Here is a 17,494-nt window from a genome sequence, read left to right on the forward strand (position 1 = left end):
TGCTTTGGCCATAGGCACATCTTTAATATCTTCCAAACAGCAACTCATGAGCTTTTGAATGATGCTGGTCTTTGAAAAGAGTTGAAATTCAATCACTACCATGCTTCCCAAAGAGGTGGCAGAGCGCAATGGTCAACTGGGTTTTGTTTGAAAAATCAGTGAAGTGAATCTCGTGAGGCATCTTCCTCTGTAACTGGCAAGGCCCTCACAGAAGGTGGCTCACTAGAGTGGAAGTGAACATTTTAAGATCTGTCATTCCCTTGACAAGGATGGTTTTGTGCTATAAAAACAAGTCAATCTTATTTCCTTTCCTATGTGACATTTTGGAAGTTTGGAGCAATAAACAAATAAATACTTAAAAGATTTATAAAAGCAGCATTAACTAGAATGAACTGTTTCATACAATACAATTCTAACTGGGTACCCAATGGTAAACTTTAAGTCAATTTGAATAATAGAAATAAACTTTAAATGGAATACGTTTAATTAAAACTTTTGAAATTTCTTATTGCCTTAAATTTCTGTGGTTTAGAAAATAATTTGTTGCACTTGTTAAAATTCTCTAACAAACCCAATTTGGAATTTATTTTGGTGCCCTGAAGTAAAAATATGTTTAGTTGCTCATGCATGGCTGCCACCTTAGAATCTGAACTACATTTTATGATAACTGTTCACAGATATAAGCCTGCCTGGTTGGTGCCATGTGTTATAATTCTGATTGTTGATGTCAGCACTATACAATGGGAACCACAGCACAGAGTGCCCTGCCAGTCACAGCTCAGACGTCAAACATCATCCTCATGAGCAGTCCTTCACAGTCGCCTGGGAGAGGCCACAGTAAACGCTCGGGAACTTGTTTGAGGCTTTCCATGCATGTGGCCCATTGACTTTAATGGGCGTCAAGGACGTCAGGTTTGCCCCATGCCTTGAAACCTCTCCACTCAGGTACGCTTACTCACTGAGCTCCTTTCTATCAGAAGCCCCTTACCACATGTTTGCTGGCCATCATGCTGTGACCCAGGGAGCCTTCTGCTCCTTGTCAACTGCACTCGGTGAGTACATGTACAACTGAGGTATAGCTGGTTGTCACTCTTCAAATTGTCTCTTTCCTGAGCTACCCAGGATGTTTCCTTTATCATTTATCATGCTGCACAGTTTCCCAAGCCTCTGCCTTGGTTGTTAATTTTGTAAACGTAGCTTGAGAGTAAAGAACGATAGGAAAGAAGAGACTGAATCCGCCCCTGTACATGACACATGTAAAACTTTAGCATGCATTTGCCTTGATAGTAGCATGAACGAGGCCTATAATCCTGTTAGTCCCAGATGTGCCGTCACTGAATAATTAGTAGGAATCCACCTGTGTACCTCAAGAAAGGAACTCCTTAGGTAACAGTTCTACTGAGTTTACACTATGTTGTCTTCAAATGAACTGAAATGAGCAACCAGCATAATTGATTATGAGTTTGTTTTAACCCTGTAATTCTGTGCGTGCTTGCTCTGTAACTATATACTTTTAGGAAACATAGACAATAAAATAGCTGCCTCTAGGTAATAGTTCACTCCATTTCTTTTTTCTTCTGAAATGCAGGTGCCTTTCAATTGTCTGCTTACCCAGTCAATCCCAATCTTACTTAGTCAAGCCACATTGTGAAAACACAACTGAGAGAAGTTGCAAGCTGATTTAAGTTTTCAGGTAGGAGAATACTGTTTTCTTTATCCTCTTTTGACTGATTTTGAATTTGTGGTGATTAAATTACCATGCAATAGAGGGAATATCAAAAGATGGAGGAAACAGAAGCCTGGCTCTTCTTTCTTTCCTGTATACACTAATTCAAACTACAAATAGATTCTCTTTGGAAAACAGAATTTAGTTGAAAGGTTTCTACATGAGCAGCAAGTGCAATGGAAAGCCTTGGTTGGAAGACACTCAACAAGTGTGTGGCCACTTGAAGTAGTTCCATTACCTGGCACAGCCTAGGGTATGTGGCTGCTATGTTCTGACTCCCAGTTTTTACCTGGGTAGAGACTCTCAGATCCACTATCTGACAAGGAACTTTTGCATTGTATTCCTAGGCTGGCTCACAGTATTGGGATGCCGCTTAACACACTGAGGAGCCAGTAACAACCTGGAATTAATCACCATCACTGTCTCTCTGAACTTAGTGCAAACAAAGCTTTTTTAAAAAAAGTCCAGACCCCTCTTCCTTCAGAAGTAAAAAGTTCAACAAGTGTGTAGTGGTCCCACTTTCAGAAAGACTGCCTGTGGAAATGGCTTTGGACTCAGCACAGATGGAGCCAAGCTCCCTCTAGATAACTGAAAACTGAGACAAGCAGATGGATTTGGTAGTGGACAAGTGCATAAAATAAACTCACTACTGAAAGCATGAACTCTAATGGGAAGCTGCACAGGTTCCATTTTGAACACCAATTTTAAATTCCCATCAATTCATTAAGTTATATAGATTTTAAGTCTGGTTAATTTGGGGGAGGTAGTACTATATTTGCCAGGTTTCTTTTTTTTAATAATAAGTCTATTTAAAAAAGAACAGGATTTGAGCTGTACTACAGAAAGACAGAAAGGGTCTCAAAATATGACAGGGATGACTATGTGGGTTGGACCAAAAGTGGACCATCAAGATGAGCACATCAGAAACCAATGATAGAGTAAGCATAAGAACTCTACAGAACCAAGGTTGACAGAAATGGAACAGGCACATTGTTTTGCATAGTACAGTTCCCGCCTGCCTAAAAAGCAGCACCCCTGACTTCTTACCCAGTTCTCTGGTCCTCTCCCTTGCCTGGAGGTGCTTGACTTATCAATTAACCATTTATTTTTTTATCACAATCCATGTTTTCCTCATCTAATCCCTTATTTTAAAACACAAGAACCTAGTCAGTTCTAGCATTTGCCTTCTCCACTCCAGTGTCTGTTGATGAACAGGTGATTATTTTATCTAATGTGCAGACACCATCAGGAAAACTCAAAGAAAATGAAAATACAGAGGAAAAAACCTCAATGGTGCTCTTGTTAACATTGGGAACCTACTATTCACATTTGCTTCCTTGATATGTGGCCATCAAGTGGAATATGTTTGGAGAGATCCACTCAAGTTATTGCCCAGCTCTCCAGGAAGCCCAGAATGTTCTTTCCATATTGGCCAGTTGTTCCTATTCATTCTCTGTGGGAGGAGAGAAGCCCATCCTTGCTCTGAGTGCTGACACAGTGAAACCACTTCATTTCACTGTGTAGCCACGGCCAGCGCGTTCTCTACAGGATGTTTCCTGGTATTGGTTCATGGCTACAGAAAAGGCCAGGTCACAGTGGATTTGTGAAAGGAAGTGCCCAAGATGCCCACTGGTGCTGGTTCATAGCCTCCTCACCATGCTAGAAGGCCAACGTACCCTGATTCCACCTTGAGCTTAGAAGCAAAGGGGCCTACACTGCATATCTGTTGCTTACAGACCTTTGTTCAAACCTGTCTTACCTCCATTGTCAGTTACAAATCTACAACATTTAGCCATTCACTTCTTTATTTACCCTTGCCAGAGAGTTAAGAGATAAAACCATTGTTTTAAACATAATGTTTTTATATCCAGATGCAAATACACCTGAAAGGCTCATATTTCAACGTTAATCTGAAATTTTCAAGGACAGCAAAAATCACCCAGGTGTACTGTGACCACATGTGAAATTAACACTAAATAGTGAAATATCAGATTTCTCCTCACATTTACAGTTGGGTTTCTCCATTCTCCATGACAATCACTTTTTCTAATGAAAATCATTGCACACACCATGCATAAAAGGTTTCAAATAGAATGAAAACTTCAATGTTTTGGTAGTTTGAGTTCTGATTTTGTATCTACAGGCTTGAAAAGACTTTAGTAAAGAAAGAAACATTGAAGTTTTCACTTAGAGAGGCACTTTGATTTCTGTAGCTGGATTTTATTTCACAATAATGGAATAGAATAAAAACCCATGCTTAAAAAATGAAAACTTACAAATGTCTTTCATTTCAGCCTGAGAACTTTTAATTCTCCTCCGTTGCTCTGGTTTCACTAACTACACAAGACCTTTCAATTATTTCCTTCATGCACAGAATGAAATACCTTTATGTCAGGAAATTGGCCCAGGTAGGTGTCCAGTGTCAGCAGGGACCCATCCACTAGTTTTTGATGGAAGTCTTCCCACAGCACATCACACTTCTAAAGGAGAAACAGACAGTGGCTTGAGGAGCTCAGACATATTTCACCAAACTTCTAAAACATCTGAAACCGTAAAACTTAGTAAAGCAATAATTCCTGAGGAATTAAAAGATACAATACGAGCTAATTAGAATGCAGTCAACCTTTAAGGCAATCTGGCCAGAGTTCTAGTGAACTAAAGATGGAAGAAGCTGTAACAGGTTTCTTAATCCCAGTAGGCAGGCATTGAAGCTAAAAGATTTAGAAGAATTCTATAAGACAGCTAATTTATCTGCAGCAATTGATGAAATTAGAGCCAATCCAGAGAGAAACAAACAACAAAACATGGCTTAAATATCATTTATAGAAAAACCTTTGTTATCTGTCAGTTCTAACCCTCCTCCCCCAGTTCCTGGGCTGTCACTTCCAAATGTCTTTACTTTGATCTTGTTAAAAAAACAAAAACCAAGTTTAAAGCTGGATATAGTGACCCACATCTATAATCCCTTTATTTAGTAAAGAGAGGCAAGAAAATCAAGGCTAGCTGTAGCTAGACAGTAGGTTTGAGTACAGTTTTGTCTCTCTGAGATATTTTCCAAAACAAAGAAGTTGTATTTGCATTATGTTTCCTTTCTTTGTACTTCAAAAGCTGATCCTAGTTATTATAATGCCCAATGTAAGAATCTTATGCAAATACAATACTTTAAATCCACCAAGTGAAAAAGGCTCATCATCACTGTGAGCAGACACTATGAACATGTAATGATCAGCTGCTCCATTATCCAAAGGATGATGTTTGGACCTGGAGCTGAGGGTCCTAAGTGTCCTGGGATCCACAGAAACTAATGTAGACAGCAGCCATTTTATTAAAGAGTCACTGTCAATAGCAGCATTGATGTGGACAAATGGGATCATGTAATGTTCTGAGGATAGAAACACACCTTTCCATTATTCTTTAAATTTTCCTTGTTTGTGATGAGCTTTAAAAATACATTATGAGTCAGAAGTGTACAAAGTGAGATCAGCATTTAACAGCATGCTGTTGAAATACGATGTTTACATACTGGAAAATGTAAGATGACAAAAACACTTGATAATTGCATTAAATAACGGTGCGTGGGGACAGTTTTGCCAAATCTGCATCTTTAAATGATTCTGGTCTATGGAATATGTCCAACAAGAGCTCTTCTCAGAGATATATCCATTTCCGTTTCAGTCGTAAGGAGATTATGAAGATCAACAGGGATGTCAACACCTTCATGCAGCCACTGGAGACTCACTGCAGCCTTGAACTAACCTTCCCCTGGGCCTTGGCTGCATCGTCTCATTCAGATCTTCCATTCCTAGAGGGGCTGTATTGCCTCACTGCCTCACCTGAAGTGACGACATCTTCCTTTCAACAGGAAACTTGGAGGGGAGATAGTTGCTGCCTCGAAGCCCCACCCACCCATCCCCTGTCAGTGACCAGACTGAATAGAGGAACGGAACACAAAGGCTTCCGATGTGTTTTCAGTTACTGTAATTATCATTCAACCTTGTGCATGGGAATGAATTGCAAGAAGATGAAAGAACTGCCCGAGGTGTCACGGCCATGCTTGCTGCCTGTCCCACCCTGCCTTCCACAGAGCAGTGACACTCACTGCCTTACTTCCTTCAGGCCAAGTGACCCAGAGCCACAGTGTTCAGTTCCGGTGTAAGGATATTGCTAAGTCCGAGGCTGCCATGAAGTTCAGTGAAGTTTAGTGCTACAGGGGAGTGGGCGGGTGGTCTTCTGAGCTTTTGCGTTTGTACTCCAAGGTGGTTAATTAAAGGGGAAATGGGAATAAAAGGGTGAAATTACTGCATAAAAATTAAGCCTATAAAAGGGCTGTGCCCCAGACAGCTGTCACAAGCTATGATATATAATGGAAAAGAGCTATTGCTATTTTTGAAGAAAAGCAATCCTTCATCCAAATCTTCCCAAATGGTTTTAGCATCACCTTCCCCTAAGCCTAAGCGTGGCTTAGACAGTAGAACTCTAGGCTGCTTTCTGTAGTGGATGGAAACATGCTTTTGTTTTGATCATAAGTGTGGGATATGAAACAGGCTTGTGTGAGGGCATGCAGTGTTTGCTCAATGGAAACACATGAGAGGACACGTGGGGTTTGTCCACTAGAAGAGGAACCGCCTCCTGTGGAGGCGTGCCCTTTGTTATGCTTCGAGGTTCCGTTCTGGCTGCTGCTCCGGATTCCTGCTCCTTTACTTGCTGGCTTGCTATTTAATGGGTCTGCTGAAACCCTGGCTGAGCGAAGGGTGGAATCGCTTCAAGGAACTGAGCTTAGGAGGGTCTCCTTCTGTTCCCATTCACCTCCTTTCTCTCCTATCTAGGGTAGGTGGGTTGGAAGGGAGGTGTAAGTGTTAAAGAACCCCAAATAAAGTAGGTTTGAAAAAGTTCAATGTTTACAGCTTTCTGAGTATCTAATCTTGCTTTGTGATTAATGTGGTCGAGTGGGAAAGTAGACGGTGGCACAAACAGTGAAAGTCTTCTGCAAGCCACCCCAGGACTCCTAGGAGCTGCCACCCAGCTCTTACCTCACCAACCATCTTTACATCTTCCCGTCCATACCAGTCTGGCTCGTAGACTTCATGTAGTGACTCGGTGAGCTTCATTGAGGCCTCCTGCATGCCTGGCATTGGAGAAAAACAGTCTCTGTTACATCAAATGGCGGAGGCATTGCTCTCTTCTGCTCTGCTTTGCTAAGTGACACAAAACCAACTGTGATGGCACAGCTACATCTTTCATTCAGACTCTTAGGTACACATTTTCAGTTACTTACACAATGATAGCAAAACACCAGGTCTCCAAAACAGTCACCACCACTGTCATATTCTAAGAACTGCAGTAATAATGTACTTTAGTCACTCATGAAAGGGAAGCTAACATTAAGTATCTAGAACACTGAAACAGGAGACAAAGCTGCAAAATTAATCCTGAATCACTGTAGAAAAATAAAATACCTTTGAAGCAGGTAGAAAAAGTATAAAAAGGATTTTAGTGTATATCAGCTGAAAGTGGTGAAATGATTTAAATAGTAAAATTGTTGAAAGTGGTTACAATTCAAGAGGAACTTTTATTTTTATAAGTGACGAGTGAAAGGAATTTTATCACTGTTTTTCAAAACTATCAACATAGTTTTGAATAAAACCTTTCAGAAAGCTTTGGCTTCATGAGTCTATGGGTCTAAATTTTCTTTCCACATTGGTAGGCTGCAAACACGTGCTTATTAATAATAGTCATGAGGTGAAGTTTCTATGAGCAGCAGGGGTGTAAAGCATCTCCAAGGCTTTGCAGACACCACCCTGTTCCCTCCTCCTGTTGTGGCCAGACCCAGAAAAACATGGAGGGTAAGATGCAAATTCCAGGTCCAAGTGGAGGTGGCCCATGATTGGCAGCAGAACAACAGGCAAGCAGCAGCTGGCAGAGCCCACGTGGCCACACTGACGTCTACGCTTTCATCAGTAAGGGCCTGACAAAAGGAAGGGGAGGAAATCTAATGCAGTGAAGCAAAGTTCAAAATCATTTGTAAGTTGACAACAGGCACATGGCTGTTGGACAGTAAACAGTTCTGGGCTTAGCAAGAAGTCTGAAAAGACAAAACAAAAGAGGCCTGAGGTGATACACCATATTCAGGAAGAGTATGTGAAGGTCAGCCCATAATTTGACATGCAACCATAAGGTTTCCCTGTGTCCCTGACAACCGTACGCAGATAACGGTCCTGGCACGCTTGCGGTTGGAGGTGAGAAAGCCTATCGTGAGGAGTGCATGGCTAAGCACGGCTGAAGATGGCCTTGACAATGAAGTGTGAGGCCCGTGTGGCTGGAGAGATTTGTATGAACATCTGGAGGGAAGGCAGAGAGAGTCCGTGAGGACTGAAGTCTCTGTGGAGATGGATGAACCATAGGCATGCAAGCATAAACAAGAGAAAGGTGATGCAGAACCCATATCCACCCAATATTCAAGCAAACAAAGACATATTCTCTCACAACTGAGGTGACAACTGCACCATCCCATATGTCATATTCACCCTTACATGCAAATTGCACTAAGAAACATACTCTTCCATTTTGTGACAAACACTAATTTCACAACAAGCACAGGGTGTTGTATTTTTATAATCCAGATGACAAAGGCTTCTAGCATTTTCTTTAAGTCTTTGTCTGACTGAGGAAAAAAATTATAAATAGCTAAGGAAATAGGTTCTGGACAAGTTGAGGAACAGCACTGTCACTGTGTGGTGAAAAATAAAATTGGCCACAACAAAATAAAATTGTATAAGACTTTACTCATTGATGGTTAAAAAAAAAACCCACAATGTTTTGATTTTCATAGGCCTGATGTAACTGGATGTGACAGGGTGGGTTAGTTTAGGGCAAGGGGTGGCGGTGGCTCCTATTTGGTGAGGAGAAAGAGAGGTGGGAAAGAGGGTAGGAATGGGAGGAGGGGGACAGGCTGCGTTTGAGATGTAGAGTGAATAAATAAATAAATGTAGTTAATAAAAAAATACTCACACAATGTACAGTCACGTTTCTATTAGGCCAAAGTGAATGCCCACTACTGCGCATATACACAGAGAATTTGGAAAGAAGCCAATTTAACAAAGAAATGGGTTCCCGGAAGTTGACTCCATGGGAAGCAGGTGGATTGTGAGTCAAGCGAGCCAGGGCCAGCTGCTCTTTTAAGGTGTGTGAAGACTTTGCGGGTTTAAAAACTGGCTATTATTTCTGTTTGACTATGTCTCCGGAAGCTTGGTTTTTAGGAACTTAATTCCAGCCCAGCGGGGCTGGGAAGTGAGGTCTTCAAACAGAGACCACCAGGAGGCTCTGCCCTCAAGAATAAGTTAGTGCTGCAGCTGAGCAAGTAGGGTCATTACCAGGAGGGCTGGCCTTCTAAAGAGGAATGAGCATGTCACTTCTCTCTCTCTCTTACCCAGGGATGCTTCCACCATGATGTGATGCACCAGAGAAGGTTTCCAGATGTGGGGTTTTGATCTTGAACGTCTCAGACTCCAGATGAGTCTACTCAGTTCATATTCCTTATAAATTTCCACAAAAGCACAAAACCAAACTAAAGCAAAGAACTTACTCTGGTGGCAGAATATGGCATAAAAGAGCAGACAGCTAAAATCCAGTTTCCTTACAAAGTAATTTCTTAACTGTAGAGCAGTGTTCATGCTGAAAGCTGTTGCTGGCGGTTAATACCAAATACATGATATTTTATAAGATTAGCAACTTATAAGCTTGCAAAGCAACTACAGAGTGCCATATATAGGAGGAGCATTTGGTTCCTATTGAATAGGGGTCTCTATTCTAAATGTTGGACGTTCTACAAGGTATTTAGTAAAAAAAAAAAAAGATTTCCATTTGAGGCCAACTTCATAGGCTTGTTTTCATCCTCTATGACTGGTGGTAGAGACTGCACTCCAATATGAGTAGTCTTTGCTTGTGTGGCCTTGGCATGTATGTTCTAGTAAAAAATAACATGGCTTATATAGGACAATAAGCAACCACTCCAATAAACCTGTAGAATGTTGTCACTGGAGTCACACTACATGGGTTGATAGTATTCCTCACCAGAAACACAGACTACCCAACAGAAAGTCCCAGGCAAAGATACCTCCCTCCCCATTATCACTCAGTTAGCTCTCACAGTATTAGAAATGCCACCAAAGCAGTCCAGGGAGAAACATAATCAAAGTAAAGCCTACAAACCCCAGCAATGACAGGCATGATAAGATATTCCCAAAGACACTAGATGCGAGAAGCATGGGAGAATGGGGAAATAGAGGGATCCAGAGGGTTCTAGAAACCTACAAGAAGAACATTATGACAGGCAGATCTGCACCTAGGGCTCCGACTCAAACTATGGCACCAGCCAAGGACAATACATGCAGTAAACTTCCAACCCGTAACCAGATCTAGCCAATGGACAGGACATTCTCCACAGATGAGTGGAGAGTGGGATATGACTTTCACACGAATTGTAGTGCCTCATATTTGACTATGTCCCCTGGATGGGGAGGCCTGGTGGCACTCAGAGGAAGGATAGCAGGCTACCATGAAGAGACTTGATACCCTATGAGCATATAAAGGGGGAGGAGGTCCCCCTCAGTCACAGTCATAGGGGAGGGGAGTAAGGGGAAAATGGGAGGGAGGGAGGAATAGGAGGATACAAGGGATGGGATAATAATTGAGATGTAATATGAATAAATTAATAAAATTTTAAAAAGATATTCCCAAAGGAGCAATTGTGGTGATTTTACCTTCAGAGATATGAACCACTATCTAATTGGACTTAAGGCTACTCAACAGGGTGAGCAGGGGGGTTGGCAGGAGGAGTAATGAGCCTAGAGGATGGATAGCCTACTACTGCCAATCTTCTAAATCAATATGGTTTCTAACTATAATCTAAAGACTTATCCTCATATCCACAGTGTAGAGTTTCTCCCTCATCAAAGATGCTTATTGTTATTCAGTAGACAGTGGCTACTACAGAGATCCACAGATGTCAAAATGCAGAGAATAAGTGGCCACCGAGAAACAAACTCCAATTGGCACATCTACAACAAAGCTCCTAGACCTAAGGTTCAATGACCACCACAGGAGAGGGGCCAGGAAGAGTATAACTGTCAGACCTAGGGTACTAGTTTTGAGAACGTGTTTATGCCTGCAGCCAATGGCTCACTGCTTTTCCCAAAATTGCCTCAGCTCCCAGGACCCCTTGTGGCTGAATCCCATCCCTTTGTGCTACTCCGAAAACGCTGCTCTGATGTGTGCACTGCAGCACTATCAATTAGCCAGAATTTTCTGTGAAAACAGAAATCGGCTTAAGTGAAATGTCTCCCAAGAGGCCAAATATGATGTACTTAATGCATGCATACACCTTGTGTTTAAGTGTGTTTCCCAAGCCTAAATGTGTTCCAAGGAACATGGCTGATTTCTCACATGGAGAAGAGAGGCCATCTGGGATGTTCTGCCTACCTCACAGCAACTATGCACAACACAGAAGCCCCCTGAGAAGCTCAAGAGGCATCTGCATAAACATTTGTGCTAACCAGCTTTGTCTGAAGTAACTTCACCAGCGAACACTGTTTGTGGCCTATAACTAGCTAATACCATCCAAGCAGCATAAAACAAGTAGGAGAACGCTCCCATTGCAGGGATAGTCTCCTTCAGAGAGACGTGCGCATAAGCAGCAACAGGCAGGGGCTGCTCTCAGACTCCACCCAGTTTCTCAGTGGAACTAATGCCTCACTCACTCTTTAATGTACCACATTCAAGAAAGGAATCGTGCCAGTCTTTTCATGCAGCATTCTCTGTCCCAATGAGGTAGAGGAGACCAAGCCCTACAGAACTACATAGGAGAGCCTATTCATGCAACAAATATATACAAGCAAAAAATATATATAAGTTAACATAGAGAGAAGCTCCAACCTTGAAATAATATGACTTCATGTGTTCTTAGCTTAAATCAATAATTAATAATAATACATATCTAGAGAAATTTGTATTTTCTGATGTAATTGTTCCAAGTAGTACTTGAAGTTGATTTTGGATTAGCTAATTATTAAACTCTTGGCATTATTTGTTAGAAAATGTGAAATAGAGTTAATGGCATTACTCTATCATGCATCAGCTTGGAAGACTGTAAATAAGTAAGATTCCTAAAGTAGTTTAGTGCAGAGTCCAGCACATAGAAAGTGTTATTTAAAAAGTAAGAGTAGCAGGGCCAGAGAGATGGGTCAGCTAGTGAGAACTCTTGCCACCAACTTAATAACCTGAGGGTGATCCCTGGGACTCACATGGTTATGTCTGATGTACACACACACACACACACACACACACACACACACACACACACACACAAAAGTTTTGCATAAATGAGCTAAAACTCAGTGAAACTGATGCTCACCATTAGTTATGAAGTTTGAAGGCATGTCAGAAAGCAGGTAAAACTGAAGGTTTGGGGAACACGAAAACAGACAGGGTTACCATGCATATGGTCTACTAAGCATGGCTCTTGGGCTAATTAAACGTGTTTTATTTATGTCATTGAATATATATATATATATATATATATATATATATATATCATACAGATGGCCCAGTAGTTAAGAGCACATACTACTCTTATAGAGGACCCAAGTTTGGGTTCCAAGATGCAGCACCCACTTTGTGTGGCTCACAACCATCTATAGGTAACTCCAGCTTCAAAAGGCCATGATGCCTCTGGCCTGCTTGGTCACCATCACTCATGCATACACCCACACAGAGAAACATAGGGAAACACATAATTAAAAATAAGAAATAAATAAACCCTTTTTTAAAAATGCAAACACGAGAGGTATCTGCATCACAGAGCTTTCAGGAAGATGGGAAGTGTGTGCCTGGCAAGTAAAAGGCTTACATACCTTTCAGTTTAAAAATCAATTTGAGCAATCATCATGATTAATTTCCCAGGATTAACACTGCCAGTATTTCATTGTTTATCAGTATTGTTATAATCAGATTTCCATACTCACCCTGAATCGTGAGAATGCCTACTTAGATGTGACGTGCTGTGTGTAAAGGTCTGTGTAAAAAGCTCAAAGACTACTACTCTCCCCTAGAAGCTTCTGCCAAATTGCTTTCCAGGAGCGCTACCTTTACAGAAAAGTTTCTCTTGTCATTGAACACGCAGAGAGGCAGGGATGGAATCTCCTGTCTCATTTTCTTCACCATTCTTTGATGAGTCCTGAGGTTAAGCATTTTTCACGTCCCACCCATCAACAGCTCTTTGCTTCTTTTGGATTTGGCGAAGACTGGACCTAAAGTTTCACCTCAGCTAAGCAAGTGAGTGTTTTACTACCAAACAGTGTCACCTGCTCTTAGCCTGCTTTCCATTTTTATACAGAGATAGTTTCAATAAGTTGCTCAGGGTAGCTTTGAACTTATGATCTTCCTGCCTCAGCTTCCCCTGTTTAATTTTCTTCTAGATAATTTTTTCTTCAAATATTTTGCCCATTTAAAAAAAATAAACCATTCTCCATTTAGTTTACTTACTAGGTCCTTTATATCTTAATTCAATTGCATTGAATAAATTGTCAAAATTATGGTAATTTTAAACACACATTTACATGGTCGAATCTCTTGGTTTATATCTTTTGAAGTATCTTGTAAAGGCTTCATTCACCCCTAAATGGAAACTAATGATTTCATGCTGACACTTTTTTAAATAACATTTTTATTGCTTTATATGAACACTGTATTGAAAGCCCAAGCATTCAGTTACACCCAAAATTATACAATTATATACCACTTCACAAAGGCAGTGAGATGAGGAGCATGAGGTAAAAAGACTAAGGTTGCTGACACTTTTTACGTGTGCATGTTTAAATCTTTATAAGAATTGAGAAGGAGTCAAGTGTGAAGTTGGGCCTTCTAGGTTTTCTCAGTGTTGGGAGAGTTTTCTTTGGGCTTCCTGTAAGAATCTCATCCTCTGTCTGCTCATCTTGGGGGTGTGCTCTATGGGGTGTCACATCTGTTGGCGCTCTTGGCTCTGACTCTGCAAAGGAGGCCTGGTGATGAATGGGGAGCAGCCGGCTGAGCACACCGCACCATTCAGTCCCCTCCCTTCCCTCTTCTGCCAGCCTCTTAGCTTGCACAACAAAGGTCAGAAACCAATGCAGAGGCCTCTCTGCTCCCTAGAGTGTACATTGGCGAGAATGTATAAACAGTTGGGGTTTTGTTGTTGTTGTTGTTGTTGGTGGTGGTGGTGGTGGTGTGTTTTTGCTTTTTGTTTGTTTTGAAGTCTCAGGCATGTGCTCCCTTCCCAGCCTCCACCTGATTTTGCTGCAACACCTTGCTCCTTGTAGTGAGAGGACTTGGGTGAGTCTAGGAGGGACAACTCTCTCAGAAGGAAAGCCACATGCAGCTTGGTTTCAGTAAAGTCTCCAACTCACTCTGTCGAACAAGCCTTCCTAGAAATCTCTGGCGTGTGGGTGGCACTTATTCTTAGTTTGCAGCATAAGGGCAGAAGTATATTTGTCCTTGTATATTCTGATTATCATTCCAATGGAAATTGGGAGTGGGTGGAATCAAACACCTGTGTTCGAGCACACTACTTGCCAGAAAGCCAATTGGCTTCTTCATTAACATTCACTCCTGACTCCTGCAAATTGCAAGAATGCCTTGTGCTTGGAAACAGGCAGTAAATAAGGCACATGCACATTACCTTTGATTGCTGCTAAATATCCTCGGAGTTCTCGCTGAAGTCTGGTACCCTCTGCCTGAAAAACACATAAGTACAGAGATGCTAAACATTTATATTTTGCATGCAAATATATAAAAAGTGATAAGATTCAGTTATCACTGCCAGAACATTGTTATTGGAAAAAGATATAATCATGTTAGCACAATCTAAAAAAGGTAATATGCACATCAGTCTTGGCACTTATAGAGGTGCTATTCAGAAGAAAAAAAGACAAATGACATTTTGCTAAGAATAGAAGATGGTGTCCAGCAGACAGACTCATATGTACTTAAGAATCAATGACTCTTAGTTTTGACACCTGGAAATAACAATACAGGTTTTGGTTCCTCGGCTCAGAATGGCAGCTGACTGTCGTAAGTCAGTTTGGCTGCCTCTCAGAGAGCAAATGCTGAGGCACAATGCTGTACACACATCTTAGGCATGCTGTGTATGCGTCGTACTCTTGCATCATTGCCCTTGTCTCCCAGGAATTTTATTTTATCTTACAATGGCCACCAAACAGTGCGAGCTTCATCACGTTGATTTAGACATGCCAAAAAGAACCCGTAAAGTTCTTGCCTAGAGTGAAAAGGTGAGAGTTCTGCACTTAAGGAAGGAGAAAAATAGTTTGACGGGATTATATGATCTTAGGAGCTACGAAAAGTTGTTGCTGTCTCATCTATACACATGTAGGTTATAGGTGTGTATTGTGGGAAAAATCAATGTATACAGGTTTGATACAATTCATGGCTTCAGAAAATTTGGTCTTTATTCCCCATAGAAAAGAAAGTGTTGTAAGTGAAAGATGCAAAATGTATATTTGGGATATTTTATTATTGCCTAACTCTCATGATTCTTTCAAAAAGAGTAGTACTCCCAGCTTTAATAGTACCAGACTTGGCTATAGGACTCCTCTTGGGCCATGTAGCACTAAGTGTAAATAGGCCATGTAGCACTACGTGTAAGTGGGTCGTGTAGCACTATGTGTAAGTGGGTCATGTAGCACTATGTGTAAGTGGGCTATGTAGCACTACGTGTAAGTGGGTCATGTAGCACTATGTGTAAGTGGGCCGTGTAGTGAGTAGAAGTACCATGAATCACTAAGGTGGAAGCCATCCTACATCCCTGATGTGCCTTTCCTGGGCTTTGAGTCCCACGATGTTCCACCTAGGGAGAGGACTGCTTGTTTGCTCCAGGTGAGAGGAACGTGCAGTGCATCTATTATTACTCCACATGTATCATATGTTAATATGCATTCCTAATTAACCTTTTAGGAAAATGATGAAACAGTATTTCCGACAATAATGAAAACATCAAGAGTAATTTATCCACATATAAATAAAAGAACAACATAATGCAGCTAATAGTTGCATTTCCCAAAGTAAGAACTATTTCTGTAGAAAGCCATGGAGGTAGTGTGACCTCAGCAGAATGCAGGGCAAGCTGCCCAATTAAATGAGTCACAGCGAACACTGAGAATGCTGACCTGTGGGGAAGGCAGAAATGCAACAACAAAGGATCCAGCAGAGTTGCTGAGCAGAAAAGCGTTGATGGAATTTGCAGAAACATTCAGAAAAGAAAACCAACTGGAAGTGGTAAGGATGGTTAGAATGGTTAGAAAATATGGAAGCTGGAACAATGAAAAGAGACAGAGAGAGACGGGACGGGGCGGTGGTGACAGAGAGACCAGGTTCCTCATCAGAGATTAGGAGACATAGAGGGAGTCAAAGCCGAATCCAGACATTAGATTTTCCTGGAAAGATTTAGACCCAAAGCAGTCTGAAGCTCAAAGTTCTGAAGGGCGAAGTATGGGAGGGTTTGGGTTCCTGAGTGTAACACTTCTCAAACCAGGAAAGCAAAGAGTCTGGACTGGACTGCACCAGTGGCTTCTCAGGGAACATACAGAAGAGCAAGAGTCCCAGGAAGGAACGCTCACCTCCTAAAGGTTCATGCAACAAAGTATGTCAGATACAGCCCCTAATTAAGTCACTGCCTTTTCTTTGAAAACAAGAAAGAAAATTAAATTATTCAAGCTCCACTCTGCACACTGGATTCATCTTGCCAACAGGAAACAATAATGTTTGTTTTTAATGAATGAGATTCTCAGAAGAGATCATTTTTTAGTGTAACAGTGAGGGAAAGTTCAGGCTGTCCGACACTGGCTTAAATAGATTAGTTCAATTTAAGCCAAAAAGTTGGTCTAATTTAAATGACCTTCTTCTTTCCTGTTATTGACATGTTTAATATTCCCCATAAGGTCATGCAAATCTTTCAGTAACAAGCCCATTGAGCTCCATCTAAAATTCTGCCTGATTCCAAAATGTAGAAGGCTTTGCACAAAAATTCGTCACCTCCAGCATGCCATGGGGTAGCTTCTTTTGCATGTGGAATTTTTTCTACATCATTATTGTGGGTGAGTCTGTAATTTAAAAAATTCTTCATCCATATTTATTCATGCTTACTTTGTATTCATCTATAACATATACCAGGATCCCTGTCACTGATTACATGTGCGGTCTAGTAGAGTTGTTTGATGTTTCTAAGGCTTGCCTGTTGGTATCTTATAATGGACAAGCATAGAGACATGGCCTTTTTCCTGGATCCATTACTGTTCTGTAATAGTCTAGCTGGTGGCTTTCCTACCCACTCCCTTGTCTGCACTCCCCTTGTCTGCATACCTTTTTCTCAGTAACACGGTAACACCTTGAAGCACTGACATGCTATTCTTCTGGAAAATGCTTTCCTTTGGTTTGTTTCCAATGCACTGTGCTTTTCTAGTACATGTTTTCCACATCTGTTTATAATGAGCTCTTCACTTTCTCCAGCGCTTCCTCTATAGCTCCACAGAATCCAGGCCTCAACACAAGTTCTCTTCAATTTAAGTTGAAACATTCTTATCCAACTTGTCAAATCTTGTTGAATCTGAAATCATTCTGAATTCCTCTGAGGACTGTCATTTCGCTCACTCAGTCTTGATTTTGTATTGTCTGTGTGCAGTAGATATATTTAAATACCCACACCTGTGCTACTACATGGCTTTA

General features: G+C 41.2%; 1 protein-coding gene across 7 annotated transcripts in view; it reads right to left on the minus strand.

Moving 5' to 3' along the window:
• The window catches only part of AMPH (amphiphysin), a 196,673-nt gene that overhangs the window by 69,001 nt on the left and 110,178 nt on the right, over nt 1-17,494 (minus strand). For all 7 annotated transcript variants that reach the window (XM_084796448.1, XM_084796447.1, XM_084796446.1 and 4 more), the window contains exons 3-5: nt 14,436-14,490; nt 6,757-6,851; nt 4,111-4,206 (exon numbers count right to left, since the gene is read on the minus strand). In XM_084796448.1, coding sequence (XP_084652574.1) covers nt 4,111-4,206; nt 6,757-6,851; nt 14,436-14,490 — 246 coding nt within the window. The remainder of the gene's footprint in view (nt 1-4,110; nt 4,207-6,756; nt 6,852-14,435; nt 14,491-17,494) is intronic.

The sequence above is a fragment of the Acomys minous genome, assembly GCF_964271855.1.
Source record: "Acomys minous genome assembly, chromosome: 9".
Lineage (NCBI taxonomy): Eukaryota > Metazoa > Chordata > Mammalia > Rodentia > Muridae > Acomys > Acomys minous.